The sequence below is a fragment of the Lissotriton helveticus genome, chromosome 7 (genome assembly GCF_964261635.1).
Source record: "Lissotriton helveticus chromosome 7, aLisHel1.1, whole genome shotgun sequence".
Classification (NCBI taxonomy): Eukaryota; Metazoa; Chordata; class Amphibia; order Caudata; family Salamandridae; genus Lissotriton; species Lissotriton helveticus.
The window spans coordinates 1049681387-1049702755 of NC_136068.1; the positions used below are offsets into that span (position 1 = coordinate 1049681387).

General features: G+C 44.8%; 1 protein-coding gene across 6 annotated transcripts in view; it reads right to left on the bottom strand.

The window, feature by feature from the left end:
* The window catches only part of DNAH17 (dynein axonemal heavy chain 17), a 12633448-nt gene that overhangs the window by 1427402 nt on the left and 11184677 nt on the right, over positions 1–21369 (bottom strand). For all 6 annotated transcript variants that reach the window (XM_078653923.1, XM_078653924.1, XM_078653922.1 and 3 more), the window contains one exon: positions 4511–4659. In XM_078653923.1, coding sequence (XP_078510049.1) covers positions 4511–4659 — 149 coding nt within the window. The remainder of the gene's footprint in view (positions 1–4510; positions 4660–21369) is intronic.

The following is a 21369-nucleotide window of genomic DNA, read 5'->3' on the forward strand; positions in this document are numbered from 1 at the left end:
GGCAATCCCAAACATGACATTATATTATCGGGCAGCTCTGCTACACCAAATATCTTTTTTATTGAAGCTGGATAGAACAGACTGTAGGAGTCTGAGTGAAAGAATCCCTACAATATTAGAATTAACAGTAGGAAAAGAAGCTGCGGGGCTTCTTTTAAAACAAGTGGAGCACAGTTATTATAATAAAGTCCAGTTTAAAATCATAAAGAGTGCATGGTGTATCTGGAAAAAGATATCAACATTTATGGGAATGCTTAGAGTTACACAATATACCCCCTTATGGCACGGGTCACTCTTTTTGAAGGACACCTATGATATTATGTTACAGGAGTGGGTGAATAAGGGTATAACTACCGTTGGAAAGTTTTACGGTGGAAAACAGCAGCAGCAATTCGTGGATCTACAACAGGAGTTTGGGATACACCCTAATCAGTTTTTTAAATTCGCACAGGGTAGGAGTATCCTTACGGCATATAGACCCAGGGTGATGGTCGGGAAGATTCCCCTGATGGATTTAATTAGAACTAAGTCATGTAGAATCGGGGGCATATACAATCTTCCATTGGCAGAGATGCCGGATGATTTAGAAAAGAACAACACTATTAGAAGTTGCCGTGCACACCTATTTACACTTATTTTGACTGGGTTTTTCCAAACTGTAAACTGCATACGTGCTTCCTGGAGTACGTGGTCTGCCCCTTGTCACGTCGGTAATTCAACATCATAGATGGAGCGGTACTACGCTCCAATCCAGGAGCACAGCTGTTGTGATTATCACATAATCCGTTTCAATAGCTCTTTCACTTTCGACAATAATTACTCCATGTAATCCAAAACTTTTACTTCATGCCATTTTATTTTCTCCGTTCTTATCACACGTGATTTGCTTATGTTTTAACAACTTCTTATGCACCGGATATGCCCATCCAGGCCTTTTTCCGTGCACGTCAAAAAACATAACACATCCTTGGTTGCAAGTTCATGTATTGCCCAATGCATTTCGGACTATATAAAGTCCTTCGTCAGGGGTTCTCTGCAAGGTTAAAGAACGTGTACCGCTCCATCTATGATGTTAGAAAAGAACGAGGCATCATGGGCAGTAAAATTGAACAATCCAGATGTAGACATCTATAGGAGTTTAGAGTTATTTGCGGTTAAAGTTAAAAGCACAACTAGATAAGACTATATTTAACCTGTGTTTTATACCGGCGAAACTCTTTTCATGGGGGAAAAGAGAGGATGATTGGTGTCCTAGGTGTGGGGTGGGCCCGGCCACATTGATACATATGTTTTTCGATTGTGATGAATTGACCCTTTTAAAATCGGGGATCTCAGGCTTTTGGAGATCCCTATTTGGTAGCAATCTTGAGTTAACTGCTACACTAGCAGTCTTGGGGTATGACAGCTCTCTCAGTTGCAATAAGGAACAAGAATATTGCACCTTTTTGGACACATCTATATATCAAATAATGCTGGCTGCAAGATGGAAGGATAAGGAACCTCCCACCTTCCAGATGTGGTTAGCCAGACTTTTAGGAGTCTGGAAAAAGGAGGCAGCCCTATATGCATGCAGAGGCAGGAAAGCTAGAAGCCATGGATAAAAATATGGGCCTGCATTGCAAGTGGAATGGGGAGGCTGGGGGGCGCAATAACGGTAAAATGTACAAAAGGAGTAAAATAAGTCCTCTGTATGAATTAAGCATGTAGGTGTCCGCTTTTAAGATGCACATCTGAATTAAAGTTTTTTTTTTTCTTTAGAGGATAATCTCTCTGTATTTTAATATGAGCAATACAAGCAATGTCTATCTTTTTGGGTCCTATTTGAATACCGTATTCCACATGCAGTAGATTATGTATATACCCGTTTGCTTTATTTGGTTTTTGTTGTTTTTGGTGCTAATGCTCTTATTGTGAAATTGTGTATTATATATCTGTTCTATTAATTCTCATACAGTGAAACACTATGAAATTATGTATTATATCTGTTTCTTTTGGAAAAACGTCTTCTCTGGGGTGAATAAAAAAAATAAAAAAAATAAAAAGAGGACAATATACTCCCATCCTTCGTGGAGGGAATTTGGGGGCTGAACAGAGATAGCACATAAATATTCTTTACATGACATTGGGCATCTGTATGGCCTTGCTTCCCAAAGAGTCCTCCTTCATGCTGGGGCTCCTCCCAACACAGGGGTCCTACTTTTCATTATAGGACATTTAGCTTCTCCAGCCTTTCTCTTAAGCTGTAATTGTTCCTATTTTTGTTGCATCATTTATCCTTTTCTCCTATGTTTACTGCTTTAGACCTGGAGTGTTTTTCTCCATCAGTTGAACATTCTTGTCATGTAATTGTGTTTTGGTTTAGCACGTTGATACTTCTGAGCTCCCAATGATACATATTTTTAAACACTGTCAACTTCCTCTTTCCTCTGCCCTCCCCATTTTTCTCCATTGTTCTCTCCCTTCCTAGTCTTTTATTTCTCTCTTTTTTTACGCTTGTTTCTGTATTGCTTCATCTTGAATTTTCAATAAAAGAGATTTGATAGAGTGACTGGGATATAAGGAAAAGCTTTATATCTAAAGTGAAAGGTGCATGCACTATTTTCAAGCAGACGGCAAAGGCAGCTATGCAAACACAGTTTACAGGGGCTCCTATGGTTGGCATATTACATGCTGCAGCCCATGGAAGACTTCTGGTGTACCAATGCCTTGGGCACCTCATTACCATATACTAGGGACTTACAAAGGTACCCCAGTATGCCAACTGTGGTGTGTAGAAAGCACTTATCATAGAATTTAGAGGAGAGAGCACTGCCACTCGGGTCCTGGTTAGCAGGACTCCAGTGAACTATAGTCAAAACACATTAACACAAGGCAAAAAGTGGGGGTATCTTTGCTAGAAAGAGCCTACTTTCCTACAGTAATTTTGTACTGTTCCTTACCGTAAAAGTAAAACCTGGTGCTAAGGAATAGTAAAACATTCTAATGCTTCCCTCGCCAAGGGAGAAATCTCCCATGTCGAGGAGAGAATGACTTTTTTCTTTTCAATAAGAAAATCCTGTTTCAAGATTTTCTCTTTCAAAAGAAAAAAAAATACTGTTTACTGCAGGGCTGTGTCCTTCCAACATAGCTCCCAGACATAGCCCTGCAGCAAACAGCAAAATGCATTTAAGTTGGTTACTGCATATTCTTTTACTTTAAAAATGACCGCCAGCTAGGTGCTTCCATGCTGTCTTTTGTGTAAAATTGGGAATTATCGAAAACAACTGCCTGCACAGTCTATGGAGGTGGTAACTACATTTGCAAATGCCTGCTCTCACCCTAGTATTTGGATTTGAAGAGTGCTAAGATCCCCACGTATGTGGAGATATTCTGTGTGCATGGATGTCAATTAAGATCCTGTTACCACCGCTGAGCGTCCCCCTTTACTGCTTGTTAACCTGTCACCCGCAAACTAATAAACACTGTGGGCCCGATTACGATCTCTGTCGTAAGGCCTCCAACCTTAGGTCGGAGCCCTTTTGACCGAGATCATCGGTTTCAGTTCTGCCTGGCTGATTACAATACAGCCAGTCGGAATTGAAACTGGCCGTTCATTCTGGCTGGCTTCCGGCAGGCTCCAGCACCCCGCTTGCCAGTTGGAGACCAGCCCGTAATCAAAATGGAAGGCTTTTCTGGCTTCTGGATTAGGATGCACGGTTTCCGGTTGGGTTTCCATGCTGTCCTTTCCGACATTCAAACCCTGTCGTAAAGCGTGTTTGGGGGCCCCTAGCAGGCACCCCTGCTGTTTTGGCCTCCGGCTGGGGGCCGAGGGAGTGCCATAGGTGCCCCCTTGTTGATCCCTGCACCCGGTGGCAGGCACCTTGAGGTGAATGCCACAGACTCCTATTCGGTCTAGTTTCCTCAAAAGGTGTCGGGCGAACGAAAGTCCGACCGATATCAAAATAAGCCCCTCAGTGTTTTGGCTAACCAATTCCTAACTTAAGTACTCCAGGCCTTCTAGCACTGAGAAAAAGCAACTTTATTGACAAATATTCTGCCCGTTTGTCATATGACTCTTTATTTGAGGAAAAGAATGTGCTATGTGAAAAAAAACCTTGCCTTTGACACTGATGTCAAAGGCACGTTTTTTTTCACCATGGGTATGGAGTTTGGTTGAAATCAGACTTCTGTCAATTGAAAATTAACCAAGAGACAATTTCTGCAGTCCTGCAATTTAGACAATCTAAACAGACCCAATGAGGTTGACGAGCAAAGAGGAATCCTGAAAGTATGTGATAGTTTATGAGCCTAGACCTAGCATGTTGTCATTTAATATTTTCATTCTGAAGATTTAAGCATTCTGATCTTTAATATGGTGTCACGGGGCTAAGAACCTCAGAAGAAATCATGCCTCAAATGTTCAATAGGGAATCAAAGCTTCCAACCATATTGGTATAAATTTGCATATAAAGTACAATTGACAGCTTCAAAGTGAGTTAAAATATTAGTGTCTGATGCTTTAATAACTTACCAATTGCTTCCACATCTTTTAGAGGGTCCACTCCAGGCGATAGGATGAAGAATATTGGAGTTGTTGGGCTGCTCTCCCCATAGGACCTGACAAACTCAATACTTCGTCCCTCTACGTATTTAGTTCCTAGTTTTTCTTCCACAAAATTTCTGAATGAATACAATTTAGAAAAAGAATACACACTCATTAACTACAGGCTGCTGTAACAACTCTCATTCTTTAAATACTATATTGTTTTGGCAGTGCCAGGATGAGGTATAGTCCATTGATGAAATGGTCTGTTGCATTCACTAAAAGTGTGTGTGCTTTTGTTATGTCCAGGATGAGAGGTAGATGCAGTTCAGAGCTATCTTAAAATGAAGATACAAAGGTAAAGTAGGGTTAAAAAGGGAGGCATCTGGGAGGTTTCTTTCATTTCATGCTTTCATGAATGTTATATTTATTCTGCAGTCATACTCCAGCATTGGTGTGCAGAGTCATGCATATGTTTCAAATGTTCCCTTGTAGCAGATGAGGATCCTGCAACATTTTAATTATAATTAAATATATTATTAGAATAGCTACGTAACTGGGAACCACACTGTTACCTATTCTCTTTAAATCACAAAGACTATAAAACATTGCATCTGGCTGCCATGTTAGATTTCTTTGAACGAGAAAATATTTCCATGCACAATTTGAGACATGTAAAGACATAAGACATGCTTGGAAGATCCCAATGGTAAGGAACCAATATTACTGACCAGTATATACATTTAAGTGTTGACTTTCCACAGATTTCCCATGTTTCTAAATAAGCCATCTGACAGAGACAAGAAAAAGTGAATTAACTGTGAGGATGATTCCTGAGCTTTATTCTTCTGCTATCATGTACATGATTTTTTATTTGAAAATGAGTATCAGAGACATGTTTAAGTTGCTTGCCTTCTGTAAATCATTTCTGATAGATACACACCTAACTGCCAATTCCTCATCTTGAAATATCTCCAGGCACCAGAATTGATGTGAGGTAAGGTAAGGTAAATTTTTATTGGACAGTTAATTAAAACTCACAATTTAAAATACACAGCTTTAAAAGAGATATATGTCAAAGATAAAAGTTAATTGTCAGAAGTTAAAATTATGTAAGTTCGTGTTAACAGTTTACTTTTTGTTGTTGTTCTTTTGAGCTACAGACCCAAAATTATGCTCAAGGCACTGTCTTTCTGTTGCTCAGTTTCCTCGTTTTGTGTTTCCTTGATTCTCTCCGTCACTGCGTCAAGGAATTTTGTAAATCGGCAGTTTAGTTGGGTCTCCTGCAGATTAAAACATAATTTGACTGCCTGTATGCAGGATCTAGTGCCCTTCTGGTTCCATATTGCACGTAGTAAGGATCTCCTTATGTCCGTTAAGCTTGGGCAGATACATATTATGTGGGTTAGATCTTCAGGTCCTGCTCCGCAGAGACGGCAAGTTTGATCTTCCTGATTTCTTTTCCATGGGGCCAGATGAGGGAGAATTGGTAGTATCCGGAGTCGCAGCTTTAGAAATTTTTCCTTGATCTTCTGTTTGAATCGTGGTCCAGGTACGCTTGAGGCTTTAATGTTTTATAGTCGTTTAGGACTGTCCATCCGTGAGCCCTTTTTGCTAGAGTTTCCTTATCTTCTAGTAGCGATATTGTTTTTGTTACTTTCGTTACTAACTTTTTGAAGCTTTTATTATCCACTGGGGTGTCCCAGAGGTCAGTCAGTTCGAGTCTTTCTAGTGATTCTGTCAGATACTTTCTTGCATGTGATCGTTCTCGACGCTGCAACTCAATCCAAAGGTGGGCATTTAAGGTGCCTTGCTCTGCTTTTTTAATCTTATGCCAGCATTTTAGGAATCTGCCCCTTCTTTCCACTATCTGTTTTTGAACCCCGAACTCCAGGCGGATTTGGGCAGGAGATACATAACTGGGTAGCTGAATGATGGATCTGTAGGTTTTACTGATCACTTTGTCGAGGGTCGGTGCGTCTTTTCCGAGAGTTGATTCGCTCTCATATGTCAGCATCGGTTGAAGGCGAGCTCTCAGTACTTGTAGAAACGGGTCAAGCGTACAGTCTGGCAGTATTTTCTTCAGAAGATTCATCGCAAGATAACTCATGGTGCCTTTTCGATGTAGCGTCTCTAATTGGGGTTTAAACGAACCTCTGCTGTCTACTAAGACCCCCAGGTACTTGTAGCACGTTACATGGTCCAGTTTGTGTCCGTCCAAGTACTAGCTATTTTTTCTGGCCTTTTTGTAGTTCACTGCCATAGTTCTTGTTTTCTTTAAGTTGATAATTAGTCCGTTGCGCTGTGAAAATGAGCTGGTAGTGTTTAGAAGGTGCTGGAGGGCGGTTGGAGTGCGACTTATTAGGACAAGGTCATCGGCATAGGGGAGATTGGACAGCGTGATGTCTCCCAGCCGTGGGGCGTGCGATTTGATGCTGTCCAATTCCCCTGGTAGGTCTGCGAGGAAAGGATTAAACAAAGTAGGGGCTAGGACGCACCCTGGTTTCAGGCCTTTAAAGGTGTTGATTTGCCTAGAGAGGTGCGTCCCGTCACCCAGCTTAATCTTGACCCAGGTGTTGGTGTGAAGTAGGATCAGCTGCTTCAAGAGGGGTTGTGGTATCCCCATTTTCTAAGCTTAGACCATAGTTTGCCCCGGTCCACATGGTCGAAAGCTGAGCTGTAATCTATAAAACATAAAAACAGCGAGTTCTTTCCTACTTTTGCCGCGTCTGTCAGCAGATAGTGCCATGACGTTGGTGGTGGTTCCTTGACCTCTACAGAATCCTGTTTGGATTGCCGGGATTATATGCTTTGACGCTGCCCAAGATGTCAATTCGTCCAATAAAATACCAGCGTAATACTTTGCCTCTATGTCTAGTAGGGCAATCAGACGGTAGTTGCAAGGATTGCTCCTGTCTCCCTGTTTATAAATTGGGCTTATAATCGATCCTTTCCAGGATTTCGGGCAGGTTTCTAATTCCTGTGTGCCCACAAAGAGTGGTACTAATGTATTGCTCCAGAATGCGGTGTCGTATTTAAATATTATCGGTGGTATCCCGTTTGGGCCTGGAGCTCCTTCTGTTTTCCCCTTCTTTATTTGAGTTTTTATCCGATCCGCTGTTATGTGGATTTTATTTTCCTTGCTGGTTGTTATTTTGCTATTGGTCGTTGCCCCATCAGTCTTCTTTTGGTCGTGTTTTTCCGTTATGCTTTCCATGGGGTTTCTGAACCCTTTTCCTACTTTTCCTGTTTCGTTGTCCCTCTTGTTGTTCTCTGTATCCTGAGTTGTCTGGTCTATGGGGTTGCCTTCATCAGTTTGGTAAAAATGATTATGCAAGTAGTCAGCCCAAGCTGCCTCTGATATGTATGAGCTTATTCCGTGGTGCCCTGGCCGCTGCAAGATGTGAATTGTTTGCCAAAATTTGGCACCGTTTTTTAGTTTCGGGTCGTGCTTTATTTTTGCCCAGAGTTCGTCGTTTGCCTGTCTTTTGGTTTCCCAGATTGCCTTTTTTAGGCTTGCTTTTAAACCGCGTAGGGCATCTTGCAGAGGCTCTTTTTTAGGCTGTCTGCGGAGTTGGTTCAAAATTTGCTTTATATTCCGTTTAAGTCTTTTTTATCTCCAGTGTGCTTGTCTTACTTGGTATGGACTTCGGAAGTTTGCCTTTAAGCGTCCTTGGTTTTGTTGCATATTTGATCCCAAGGGTCTTCGTGTACCACTCCCAGGCCTCTATTGGGTTTGCAGCCAGGTTGCCCTGATGAACTAGCTCCTTCGCGTTTGTAGACAGTTCTTCGATCTTATCTTGTTTGTATCTTATACGTTTGAAGTCTGATGTATATTCGGACCCGGCGCTTGCCCTGACTTCCATGGGACTCTCTCTGGTTGTCCTTAAAACGATTTCTTGTGGCAGATGGCCGCTTTGATCGCTAACACCCAGTTTGAATGATTTGATGATGTCACATAGTGGAAGGGTTGAAAATGTATAGTCTAGGTGGGAGGAGCTTATTGCGGAGTGATAGGTTGATGCTGGGGGGATGTCTTCTTTAAACCGGCCATTCAGCACCCTTAGGTTTAATTGCTCCAATTCTTTTAACAATTGATTTGAGCACTTGGTTTGCTTAATAGGGAGTGCTTGAGTTGGTATTCCCCAGGCTCTATTGAGTTCATGTTCTAATTCGTCGTCCGTTGCGGTTCAAAAAGAAAGAGATTAAAGTCACCTGCCAGGATTAAGTTCTCAGCTTCCCCCTCATCCAAGATTCTTGCTGTTTCCTTGACCATCTCTCTTGCACCTTTCCGTCTGTGCTTCGGGTGTATATAGGAGTTAATTATAATGAGGGGGTGGCCCGGCTTTCTGGTGTTAATTGTTATGGCGGTCGCCTGTATGACATTGGGGGCTATGGTTTTAGTCTTTATTCCCTTCATTGATCCTATTGTAAGGATTGAGGCAAGGATCATCAATCCGCCAGATCTATGGCCAAAGGATGAGGTCCTGGTAGCTGGCACGATTTGCGTCATGTATCCTTCTAGGACTATCTCGGTTTCTTCCCAGGTTTCTTGTAGTAATATCAGGTCAAATGACCTTAAGTATTTTAGTGTTTCATGATCGTCCAATTTGTCGGTCAAGCCATTTATGTTCCAGATGCATACTCTGAGGTTGTTCGATGTTATGTGTATTGAGGGCTGCACAGGGGACCCTTGTCATTACCCACCTCTGTTTGTTATTGTTCGCTGTATTATGTCCGGATTAGGAGTTGATGATTTTGTTGTTACCGTTTTAGTATATAAAGGCCTCTCTTGGTGGCCTGGGGACTGGCTGAGAGCTCCTTTTAAAATTGATGTAGCTTTGTGCAGGTGTTCTTTTTCGCTCTCCTTTAAAAACGGTGTTGGGTAGGCTGGCCTTCTACCTGGTTCCAGCTTTATTCTCCACTGAGAGAATTTGTTGAGTTCTCCTAAAATCCGATTGACCAGATCGTTAGATGACCATGTTGTCTTTGTCGTTTCTGGTTTGTTCTGTTCGAGTGCGGGTTGAAATTCTATTTCAAGTAAGTCAGTTGAAGTGATGCCTTCCAAACCCTTGATCGATTTAATCAGTTTTATTATATTTCCTCTATTCAAGGTGTCCATTCTGCCTCTAGATTTATACTCTGGAACAAATGTTAATATGTCTGTCTTGTTTGGTGAAATAGCTCTGGTTACTTGGGCTACGGTTTGTTCGAGAAAATTGGCTCAGTCGGAGAGTTGGTCATTATTATTGTCAGTTATGGCTGAAGTTGCCCTTGTTTTGGGTTGTTCCAATTCCTGCTCCAGAGCCGGCTGTTTCACGGTTTGTGGCGTGGCCCTTTGCCAACTGTCGGTATGGCTCCTTACTGAGCTGCGTTGGTCAGTCTTTTGCTCGAATCTTTCCCGCTGTTGTAAGCGTTGTGCCTTTGTGACCTCCTTATGCCCAGAGTGTTCATTTGCTGTCTCTAGTGCTTCCTTTGATCTTGGGGTTTTAAAGTTGTTGGGGGTCCTTGAAGTTGCCAGTTTTTTGCCCAGAGGCGGGGGCTGCTCGACCTGGTTTGAAAGTGCCGCCGTCTCTTCTTGTTCCGCTTGGTGTTGTGGTTCCGCCGGCTGCCCCTCCTGTTCATGGGCAGCGGCTGTCATTTTCCTATTCCTGCCCTTCCTTTTTTGTTTCCGGCGGGTTCGTGAGTTTATAGGCACCTCTGTATTGGCTCTTTCTTGAGGGGAGAAGTTTGGAAGTGAGTTTTTTGGCGATTGTCTGGCATTAGGGGAACAGGTCTTATCATTTTGGAACAGTTTGTTCTCTGCTTTTTTTGTGATTCCGTGTGTTTGGGAGTCCCTGATGACGTTTCCCTCATTGGCTGTGTCTTTCAGGTCCAATGATGCAATTGGTTTCAAATTGTCCAGGAGATTTTCTAGCATTGTTGGTAACATTGATAGTTTGTTTATAATTGGAGAGCAGTCACATTCTGTTCTTGCTAGCGCAGAAAGTTCTGCTGCTTCCTGGCCCCTTTTCATGAGACCGTTTAAATCTCCTAGTTTCCTCTCGATCCCTGAAGTGAACTCAGCTAGTGTTTGCAGTACTGTTAACAGCATATCTAGTTTCTCTGATTGATATTGTAAGGCTGTTGCTGATAGTTGAATTGTGTTTAGTAGGTTTGCCCAGAAGGTAATGAACGAGCTTTTGCTCTCGCTCTCTGGTCTGCTAGTGCTAGGGGCTGTGGTAGGTTTTAGATTGTACGCCGCCACTACATCTTGCCACGCCTGTGTTGCAAGGAAGGTCATGTCACTGTCTATAGTGTATGTGTTCTCCCTTTGCTATTTTTTTGGTGTGTTGGGACGGCCCATATCGCTCTGCTCATTTGGGGCTGTTTGGGGGCCGTCTTGTGCGCTCTTCAGCGTAGGTGAGAGACTGCAGTTTGATCGAGATGTTACTGTCCTTTCAAGTCAAGTCAAATGATCTTTATTCGGAATTTGGTGCTTCCATAAAAGTACATACAGTTTAAAACATATTAAAAAGTGCATAAAACATATATTATTTAAAAATGTTAGATAAAAACACAAAACTTTCCAATAAAATTTTAGAGCAGCATATATGGCATAAAGTGCATAATACATGAACAAGAAAAGACCTAATAGGCTTGATGTTTAAATTACAGTTTTCAGTTTATATTCTCCCTGCAATAGTCGTTTACATCCTAGCCAAACATACGGGAGGGTCTATGTGCAAAATATGTCATAACAATAAAGTGCATTATGCATTTAATAACAAAATACTGTAGTCCGTCAGGCAAGTTCCATGCTTGCCCTTGATCTCACACAGGCTTTTAAAAAGCAACTTACAGTACATATCACCTCATCTGTTGACAGCATTTGTAGAGTTCTTATTGCCAGGGTAAAATCCCTTTGGTCATATTTGCGAAGGAACGGCATTAAATATTGGCGGGTATACATTTTATAATAACCACAAAAGAAAAAATAATGTAAAAAACTTTGTTTCCCACCTTCAGAGCAAGGACAATCCAGCTGTTCTAAATTTTTATTAAAGCCGAGGGGAAAACTTAATAGATTGACAATGCTTCTATCCCGAATTCGGAACAGAAGACTCCGGTTCCATCTTCCTATTGAAATTGACAGGTATCTACAGGGCTTGTTTGGATTGACATTGCCGGATTCAGCATAGGGCAAATATTTAATAACCGTAGATTTAGCAAATTCAGATCCCAACCGTTCCTCCTTATATATGTCAAACAATGCCCGTTTGACAATATTCTTGTGGGCATGAATAATGGTGTTAGGGGAGCTAAACAAAAAGCCCTGACCCACGCTCACCAGGCTATTCTCAACGGCATTTAACCAAGGTATATGATGAGATCTTTCACATAGTAAGCAGTCAGATATTATGCTGCGTGTTAAAGCTGCCGCTGGGTTTAACCATATTTTTATCCAAAAAAGGGCGGGTCTGGATCTAATAAAATCCTCAATATATGGCAACTTAAGCTCATTGTGACAGATAAATGTAGAGGCACAAGGAACTCCTCCCAGTACCCTCCTACAAAATCTATTTTCCTCTAACTGGACAGGCGTACTATTACAATAACCCCACACTTCTGCTCCATAAGTCCCCGTTGGTTGACATTGAGTACGATAAATATTTAGAAGAGGGGTAGTGACATCTGCCTGTTTAGGTTGCCGGAGAGATAAAATTGAGTTAATTGACTTGCCAATTTTATTTCTCGCAAAGGCTACATGTGGCTGCCATGAGCCTGTGTTAGAGAATACAATCCCAGATAAGGGAAAGTGCTAGTGCATCTTAAAGTGTTATCACCTGATTTAATCGAGGTAATATTATATTTTTTAGGTCCACAGTTCATAATAAATGATTTTTTTAAATTAGTGTTCAAACCCAAATCAGACATAAAAGCAACAAACCAAGTAATTAAAATACGAAGGGCATTAGGTGTACGCCCCATTAATACTGCGTCATCCGCATAGAGCAGGGCAGTAATGGGGGAGCCATTTATGATTGGTACATCTTTAGCGATCTTGCTCAGAGTGCTGCTCAACCCGTTAATATATAAAATAAAAAGCAGTGGGGCGAGTACGCAGCCCTGTCTAACTCCTCTGCTAATAAAAATATCATCAGAGACCTTGCCCTCATTATTAATACGTACTCTGGCCTTTAGATCCCTATGTAAATAAGAGAGAAAATATACCAGAGAATCATCCAAACCATAATTAAGCAAAAGTGACCACAAACTAGAACGGTTAACAAAATCAAATGCAGAACTCAAATCCATAAATCCTAAATAAAGCGGGGACTTTTTTACGGTAATATACTTGCCCATGATCAAATTCAAATTAAGACATTGCTCAATGGTGCCCACATGACTTCTAAAGCCTAGTTGACTGCAATGTAATATATTATTATCCTCAGCCCAGTTCCTAATTCTTTTAAAAATTACCCTTCCAAGGACCTTTAGCGTATTATCAATTAACAAAATTGGGCGGTAACAGGCCGGGTCCATCCTATCACCTTTTTTGAATATCGGTACGATAACGCTATTAGACCATGATTCAGGAATTGAGCTGTCTGACAAGTTATTAAATAAATTACATAACAAAGGGGCCCATAAATTAATTTCGGATTTGATCTGATCAATCGAAAGGCCATCCGGGCCCGGGGCTTTGTTGCTGGCGCTCTCAACTATAGCATCTTCAACCTCGGATAATAAGATGTTCAGTGATCCGACAGTATTAGGTAGGGGGACATTATCTGATAAACAGCCAGATGTAGCATAGATTTTAGAGAAGTGCTCCACCCACGCCTCACCAGTTATATTACAATTAATTGGTTTGATGTTAGAACCAAAGGATCTGAGAGACTTAACCTCTCTCCAAAAGCCCGTCGTATCTTTTAATGTAGCAGTACGGGTAAGAGATTCCCAATGATCAATCACTAGGGCCTCAGATCGGGTACGTAACGTGGTTTTATATTTAGATCTTAAATCTCTCACAAGGAAGGCATCCCTTGGGTTGGTTTTTAGGGCCGCCCTCAGGTCCCTGTTGGCCTTAGAGCATGAGGAATCAAACCAGCTAGGGCCATGATCTTTATTTGGCCTGGCTGGTTTAGAGGATTCTCTTTTGATAGCCCTGCAGAGATTACTAAAAGCAACAACCACATCATGGCCTGAACTGTTGTGCGACAGACAAGTCGCGACTAACGTTGGATGTTTATTAATGACTCTGGCTAAAATGTCTTTATTGTCCACCCCTTTCCATATCAATCTTAATCTATCAGTGGATAATGCCAGATTTTGTGCCCCAATCTCTGCTCTCGGTGCATCCTTCGTGAACTGCAGATTTTTTAGATATATTCTAAGTGGGTAATGATCACTATATGCGGAACAGATGACTTCTGCTTTTAAAATTATGTCACTTAATGATGGAGAGATAAACATGTAGTCTATTGTGGAGGCACAACCTTGACCAATATATGTAGGTGTCGATATATTGCTTGCACTTGTTCCAGCAATTACCATAGCATTCAATAGGTCATGGGAGGCTAAATGATCTTTCAACTCCTCTCCATTTCTACATGTTGGGCTTTTGCGGTACATATGGGCATTAAGATCTCCTCCAATGCAAATACCATCAAAAGACCCATGCTTCTGACCCTCCATAATTTCATCAATAAAATTAAATAATAACAAAAAATTATTGTTAGGGTGGGTAACAAAATCATTATTATAAAAATTAATTATACATAGTTTCATCCTGTTGGTATATTTTATAGCCATAAAACATTTACCCTGTGTAGGGATCAATTTAGTTTGAACCCCCGTTTTTATTTTGGTCCAGATAGATAGGCCCCCGCTTGGGCGGCCCATGGGTGAAGGGGATGCCATTGAATTATAGCAGCTGAAACCCTCCATTGTAGGCATAGTTATGCACCAAGTCTCTTGTAACATCAATATGTCACAGTTGGCAATAACCCAATCTGACCATTCTTTAATTTTCAGCTTAGAGTTCAGACCCGCTATGTTCCAGCTTACAAAGGATAGTTCGGAATCATGGACAGTCCTTCTTTGGTTTAGTGATCTTTGACTGTCTACAGTCTGCTGTGGGAGTTGTAAAACTTCCTGAAGTTCGGATTTGGGTACCAAAGGTAGTTCAACTGGATTAGTCACTAATGGTCAGTCCTGCATGTCCAAATCCGATAAAGGTGCAAATCTGTTATACATATTGAGTGGAAAAGGAGCTGGCTGGAATTGCATAGGGGGTGGCTGATATTGCAATACAGGTGGCTGAAATTGCATTAAAGGTGACCGAAATTGCATTGGGGGTGGTCTGTAAAAATAACTCAAAGGTAACATGGTAACAACAGTGGAAATAGCAGAACAGTTATTATTACTATTGAGTAGATATCTGACGGTACCAGGATTTTTAAAATTGAGAACTATACAATCACCTTCCTTGTCTTTGAATAGGGGCCCAACCCAAGACACTCTGCGAGCCGATAGAATCTCGCTTGAAATATCATGGCCAACACCTTTGTGCTTGGTTAGCCAGTCTATACATTTGTTTCTCAATTGAACCCACGATTCTCCCTGTTCCTCCCTCAGCGATGGTACACCCGCAAGGACCAGGACAAAAGGGCAAGCATCCGGTGGCACATGTAGGGCAGGCCCTTGATGTTTACATGGCCTACCTTTCCCAGATTGCCCAGAGCTTTTGATGTTATCTGAAGTTGACCTTGCTGCTGTTGTTAGTTGGGTATGACCGCTGTTGTGGTTGATGGTATTTACGGTAGTGGTAACAGGTGGGGCTGTTTTTTGAGGTGCAGGCGTGGGTACAATTTTGGAAGGTAGATTGGGTTTCACCAAGGTATTCCCGCCGTTGGCAAGACGGGGTTGAATTGTAGGTGGTACAATAGATGGTTGTAATAATCCAGAATTGCTGGAGCCTTCACCCAATAAAATGGAAACTTCCTGCTTTCCCTGAGACAAAGTGTTACTTACAGATTCAAGTTCTTTTAGCAAGCAATCAGCTCTGATTTGATCCAAGGTAACAGTCCCCTTCCTTTTCACTTCTTCATTTTTTACCAGAGTTTCTAGTCTATCAAGTCTTTTAAAAACATTATTAAACTGTTTGATCATTTGCTTCTCTAATCGATTAAAAATAGTATCAACTATAGTTTCAATTAAATTTCCGTTTTGTTTAGATAAACTAAAATTATCTCCCATTAATGTGGTTTGTGTCCATATCGTATTAGAGTTCCCACTTAAGTTACTAGTGGTTGCGGTGGAAGTATCGTTCGTATCCACTAAGTCTATGTCGTCAGTGTGCATAATTAGTGCCTCCGAAGATTTTTGTTTGTTCCACATACTCTGTGGCGTGGGCTGGCTCTTATTAATTAATAGTTGTTTTCTTTTATTTGGACCTGGCTTGACAGTACCTCTTTTGCGTTTTTCCCCACCCTGTTTTTTGTTAACTTCCATGGTTCCAGTAGTAGTATTAACTTCATCCTGGGAGGCAATTGTGATAGTGGGGGCAGGCTCTAGTAGCAGGGGTACAGGGGAAGTGGGTACCAATACCGGTTTTGTAATTACAACAGCTGGTGATAGTGGAATTATTGGGCTAGTTGTCAATGATATAGGCTGTGATATACTGTTGGTACAGCTCAGGGACATTCTTCTTTCCGTATCAGCTATTTCGTTGGAGACCAAATTAAGTGCGTTTTCCAATAGAGACTCAAATGTAGGAGGAGGGAAGGGAAAATCATCCTGTGTAGCAACTATATCTGCCGACTCCATGATAAATGAACTGAACTCACCACAGTCACGGTGTCGATGTTCGAGGGGTGGCCCGCCCGACCACAGCTGACCACTGACGGCCACAGACGGCCCGCCCTCTGCCCGGGCTCAGCCCGGCGCCGCCCGCGACGCGGAGGGAGCCTCTGCCCTATGAGCGCCTCCGGGCGCGAACGTGGGCGGAAGTGGGCGTTGCAACCGCACTGCTGCCTGGGAGCTGTAGTCTCCCCCCTCGGCGGCCGCGCGATGGAGCAGGCAGCGGCGGCAGGGGAGACCAACAGCGTGGGGTCCCAAGTGCGGCGGTGATCTCTCTGGCAGGTAAGCGGTGTAGGATAGCCCCCTGCTCCTCAGCAGCAATGTGTTCAAATCCCCCGCTCCACCGAGGGAGCCTCTGCCCTATGAGCGCCTCTGGGCGCGAACGTGGGCGGAAGTGGGCGTTGCAACCGCACTGCTGCCTGGGAGCTGTAGTCTCCCCCCTCGGCAGCCGCGCGATGGAGCAGGCAGCGGCGGCAGGGGAGACCAACAGCGTGGGGTCCCAAGTGCGGCGGTGATCTCTCTGGCAGGTAAGCGGTGTAGGATAGCCCCCTGCTCCTCAGCAGCAATGTGTTCAAATCCCCCGCTCCACCGAGGGAGCCTCTGCCCTATGAGCGCCTCCGGGCGCGAACGTGGGCGGAAGTGGGCGTTGCAACCGCACTGCTGCCTGGGAGCTGTAGTCTCCCCCCTCGGCGGCCACGTGATGGAGCAGGCAGCGGCGGCAGGGGAGACCAACAGCGTGGGGTCCCAAGTGCGGCGGTGATCTCTCTGGCAGGTAAGCGGTGTAGGATAGCCCCCTGCTCCTCAGCAGCAATGTGTTCAAATCCCCCGCTCCACCGAGGGAGCCTCTGCCCTATGAGCGCCTCCGGGCGCGAACGTGGGCGGAAGTGGGCGTTGCAACCGCACTGCTGCCTGGGAGCTGTAGTCTACCCCCTCGGCGGCCGCGCGATGGAGCAGGCAGCGGCGGCAGGGGAGACCAACAGCGTGGGGTCCCAAGTGCGGCGGTGATCTCTCTGGCAGGTAAGCGGTGTAGGATAGCCCCCTGCTCCTCAGCAGGAATGTGTTCAAATCCCCCGCTCCACCGAGGGAGCCTCTGCCCTATGAGCGCCTCCGGGCGCGAACGTGGGCGGAAGTGGGCGTTGCAACCGCACTGCTGCCTGGGAGCTGTAGTGTCCCCCCTCGGCGGCCGCGCGATGGAGCAGGCAGTAGCGGCAGGGGAGACCAACAGCGTGGGGTCCCAAGTGCGGCGGTGATCTCTCTGGCAGGTAAGCGGTGTAGGATAGCCCCCTGCTCCTCAGCAGCAATGTGTTCAAAACCCCCACTCCACCGAGGGAGCCTCTGCCCTATGAGCGCCTCCGGGCGCGAACGTGGGCGGAAGTGGGCGTTGCAACCGCACTGCTGCCTGGGAGCTGTAGTCTCCCCCCTCGGCGGCCGCGCGATGGAGCAGGCAGCGGCGGCAGGGGAGACCAACAGCGTGGGGTCCCAAGTGCGGCGGTGATCTCTCTGGCAGGTAAGCGGTGTACGATAGCCCCCTGCTCCTCAGCAGCAATGTGTTCAAATCCCCCTTTCGTCCCATGCGCTCTGGGATTTTTGCCGTGGCGGTCGGGTTAATTGGGCGCCCCAGTCCTGTGGGTCGTGATGTTCTAGAATGATGGAGGCGTCTAATGCATCTAATGCTCTGTCTTTGCTTGACCCGCTGAGAGATATATCCTTGTCTGGGGAGCTTTCTGTTTTTATCCTTCAGAGCAGAGACTGTGTACCTTGGGGGCTTTTTGGTTCGGCGTCGGGTGGGCTGCTGAGCTCCACTGGCCGGTCTGTTGTTATGCATTCTGCTCCGTCTTCTTCATTTTTATAGTTTTTAGCCTGCTATCAGTTGATTCCGTGGTTTTGTTAACAGCATGAATATCCGCTACTATAACTTTTAGGGTTTTTTCTGTTTCCGGTATTTTTTGTGCTTGTAGTGGAGGATATTCTATCTTTCCAGGCTCCAGTGGAGTTGGTAGGACTTCTAGGTTTCCGTTTTTTGTGAAAATGGCTGCTCCTGGATGTTTTAAGAACGCAAATTTCGTGTAGATTTTTGGTTGGTAGGAGTATGAGGTTTTCCTAGCTGGTTCTCCGTCAATGGTTATGAGGTCTTCAGTTCTGTCTATTTTTGCTCCTTTAGATGAATTGCTTAGTTTTGTTACATTGTCTGGGCCCATTATAATTTCTGGGTTGTTATCTTTAGTGGCATCCGAGCCAGTGAACCAAAGGCAGCCCGTGTCGTCACAGATTTCTTTGGCGATATTGGTATTATTGGAGTTTTCCTTTTCCTTGATAGTTGTTATTTTGCAGGGGTCTTTGTCTGTAGGTGGTATGGAGGCTCCAGCATCTTTTGTGACCCTTTTTTCCGTTTTGATGCTGGTTTTGTGATGGACCTTCTCACGTTTCCTGACCTCATAGCTGGCCGGGTAGCAGTTGAGCTAGGTAGCTGGTAGCTGGTAGATAATAGTTGATTTCACTCCCGGAGCCTCGCAGCTGGGGTCGGTGGGGCTCAGACTCTCTGCCTCTGCCTTGACTCCAGCCAGGATTCACCCGCCAGCCCACCTGCCAGCTCCGCGCTCCGTGCGCCGCCGATCTCACCGACTCACCGACTCTCCAGACTCGATGCTCTGTGACTCAGGAGGGAGCCAGGCGGGAGACCGAGCAAACCGAGCCAACCGGCCCTGCTTGCAGCTCCGCAGCTCACCGGCGTTTTCCCCCTGCTGCTGCCGCTGAGGCAGTGTTGTTATCCCAGGGCTCGGCTCAGCGCTCACAGCCGCACGCAGCTCACAGCCGATCCAGGCTTACAGGTCCGCAGCTCTCCGGCGGTGGTTTCCCCCTGCTGCTGCTGCGGCGGTGTTGTTATCCCAGCGCTCAGCTCTGCGCTCACAACCGCGCGCAACCCGCAGCCTGCTCTCCTCCTCTACTCCTCACAATCGGCAATCGGCTGCACCTCGCGACAGAGGCCCATGTAGTTCCCCCACAGCACCGGAGACCGATTGCTCACCTCTGCTAGGGTCAGGGGTCTTGGGGTCTTGGGTTTGCTGTATGCTGTCTGCTGTCTTCTGTTGTCCACCCAGGTCACTGTTAACTGCTCTGCCAGATAGTCCCCAGCCTCTCTGCTAGAAGGACCCTCTATTGAGCACTCTATTGGTCCCTCTGCTGTTTAGTAAATCTCCAGGCTCCGGGCTGGCCCCAACGGCTCCTTTGTCTCCTGCTGCCTCTGGGGTGTCTGCTACTGTTGCCTCTGCCTGGTGCCTCTGCCGGGTACCTGATCGCCAGAAGGCTCTCCCTAGAAAGCTCCCGCTACAGGGAGCCTCGCTTGTATTCCTGCATTTGCCGCCTTGTAATCCTGCCTTTACCGCCCTTACCGGGATGCTCCTGGACTGCTGAGTGCTGTGATACTGGAGTGCTGTGTGCTCCCGCGGCTCTACCGAGAACTTCTTTGCAGCTCCCGCCGCTGCCGGGTCACTCCCGCGTTTTCGCTTTTACCCGCGCCCGCAAGGGAGACCGCGCTGGGACTCGGGAGCGAATCACACCAGCACACAAAGCGTCTCTTCTTGCTCCCGGCTCAAAAACGGCCACAAGGACGGCTCCCAGACCCGGCGCGGACCACAGGAACTTCTTGCGTCCCTCGTAGGTTGTGATTGCGTCCCGTAGCTCACAACTATCGACTGACGTCTTCCTGCTGACGGCTCACTGCTGCACTCTAGTGGCTGTTGCCCAGAGGGACTTGCCAGAATTGATGTGAAACTTTTTACAATTCACATGCAAAGTGGCACTTTTGTCGTGTAGCGCCTATAAAAAGTATACAGGATCTGCGTGCTTCAACAACATACACTGTAGGATTGGTGTTGGACTGACTCTGAACACCCCCACCAGGTATCTTGGCCTTTTGTACCAACTAGCTCACAGTGCCACTAGAATCTCCTCTTACCAAGGAGAGAATAGTTCCTGGCAACCATCGAACATGACAACCCTGATCCCGCAGGACCGTGGAAACCTTTTGCTCAGTCATTCGTGTGTACTAAGTCTGTCTCAGAGAGATACACTGAATAAACAGACTGGGTGTTTTCAATAAGCATTTATAGAACAGTTGTTATTCTGGTGTCGAATAGATGAGCTGCAACAACTGTTAGACAGTATAAGAGCTAAATGATTAGCAGTACTATAAAGGTAAATGGATGATATAGTTCTACCATCTTACTATAATCATGAATATATTCAAGTATATAACACACATGATAAAAAGAGGCGTACTCCTACGATGTCTCCCTAACTCTATGTACCTACATGTACCTAGTCTGTGTGTAGGTTTTAAGCCAAGAATCCCTCTAGGATTTAGCCAACCCCGTTATCTGAAGTGAGAGACTGTAGCACCCCGTCCTGGTCTCGAGTTGGACACCCAGCTAGCAATGTTAGACCACTGAGAGCTAGAGAGTCTGTATGCAGGAACCTCAGCGTCTCTGGTCAGTGTGTCGGCCGAGAAGTCTTGGTCTCCTCTGTCTTTTCTTAGCAAGATGTGATGTTTATATATATACCCATAGGTCTCCCCAGGGGTCCTACCTTGCTGTGTTACTGTGTCGGCCTAAGGATGACGTTGGGCATGAACTTTATACATAGATTTTATACAGGAGATTGTAGTCCTGCACTGCTTCCAAGAATCCTCATACATAATGTCCGAGATTTCGAACTAGGGAAAACCCGCGTTCTGAATGCAGTGTAATATCTAGGTAAAAGGTCAGTCCCTGTAAACCGTGACAAGTGTAATGTAGTGAGGAATATAGGTGAAGGGTAACAAAGTTATAGGGCCTATATTATGGTACCTATATGGAATATAACACACACCCCTCTTCCGAATGGACGAGATAGTTAAATTCTATACGAACCACAAGGTGGACTTGATACTTGTATGCAAATATTTAAAAAAATTAGTTTCTTGTTGTGTTAAAAAACATTGTATTAGAAAGTTAAAAAGAGTT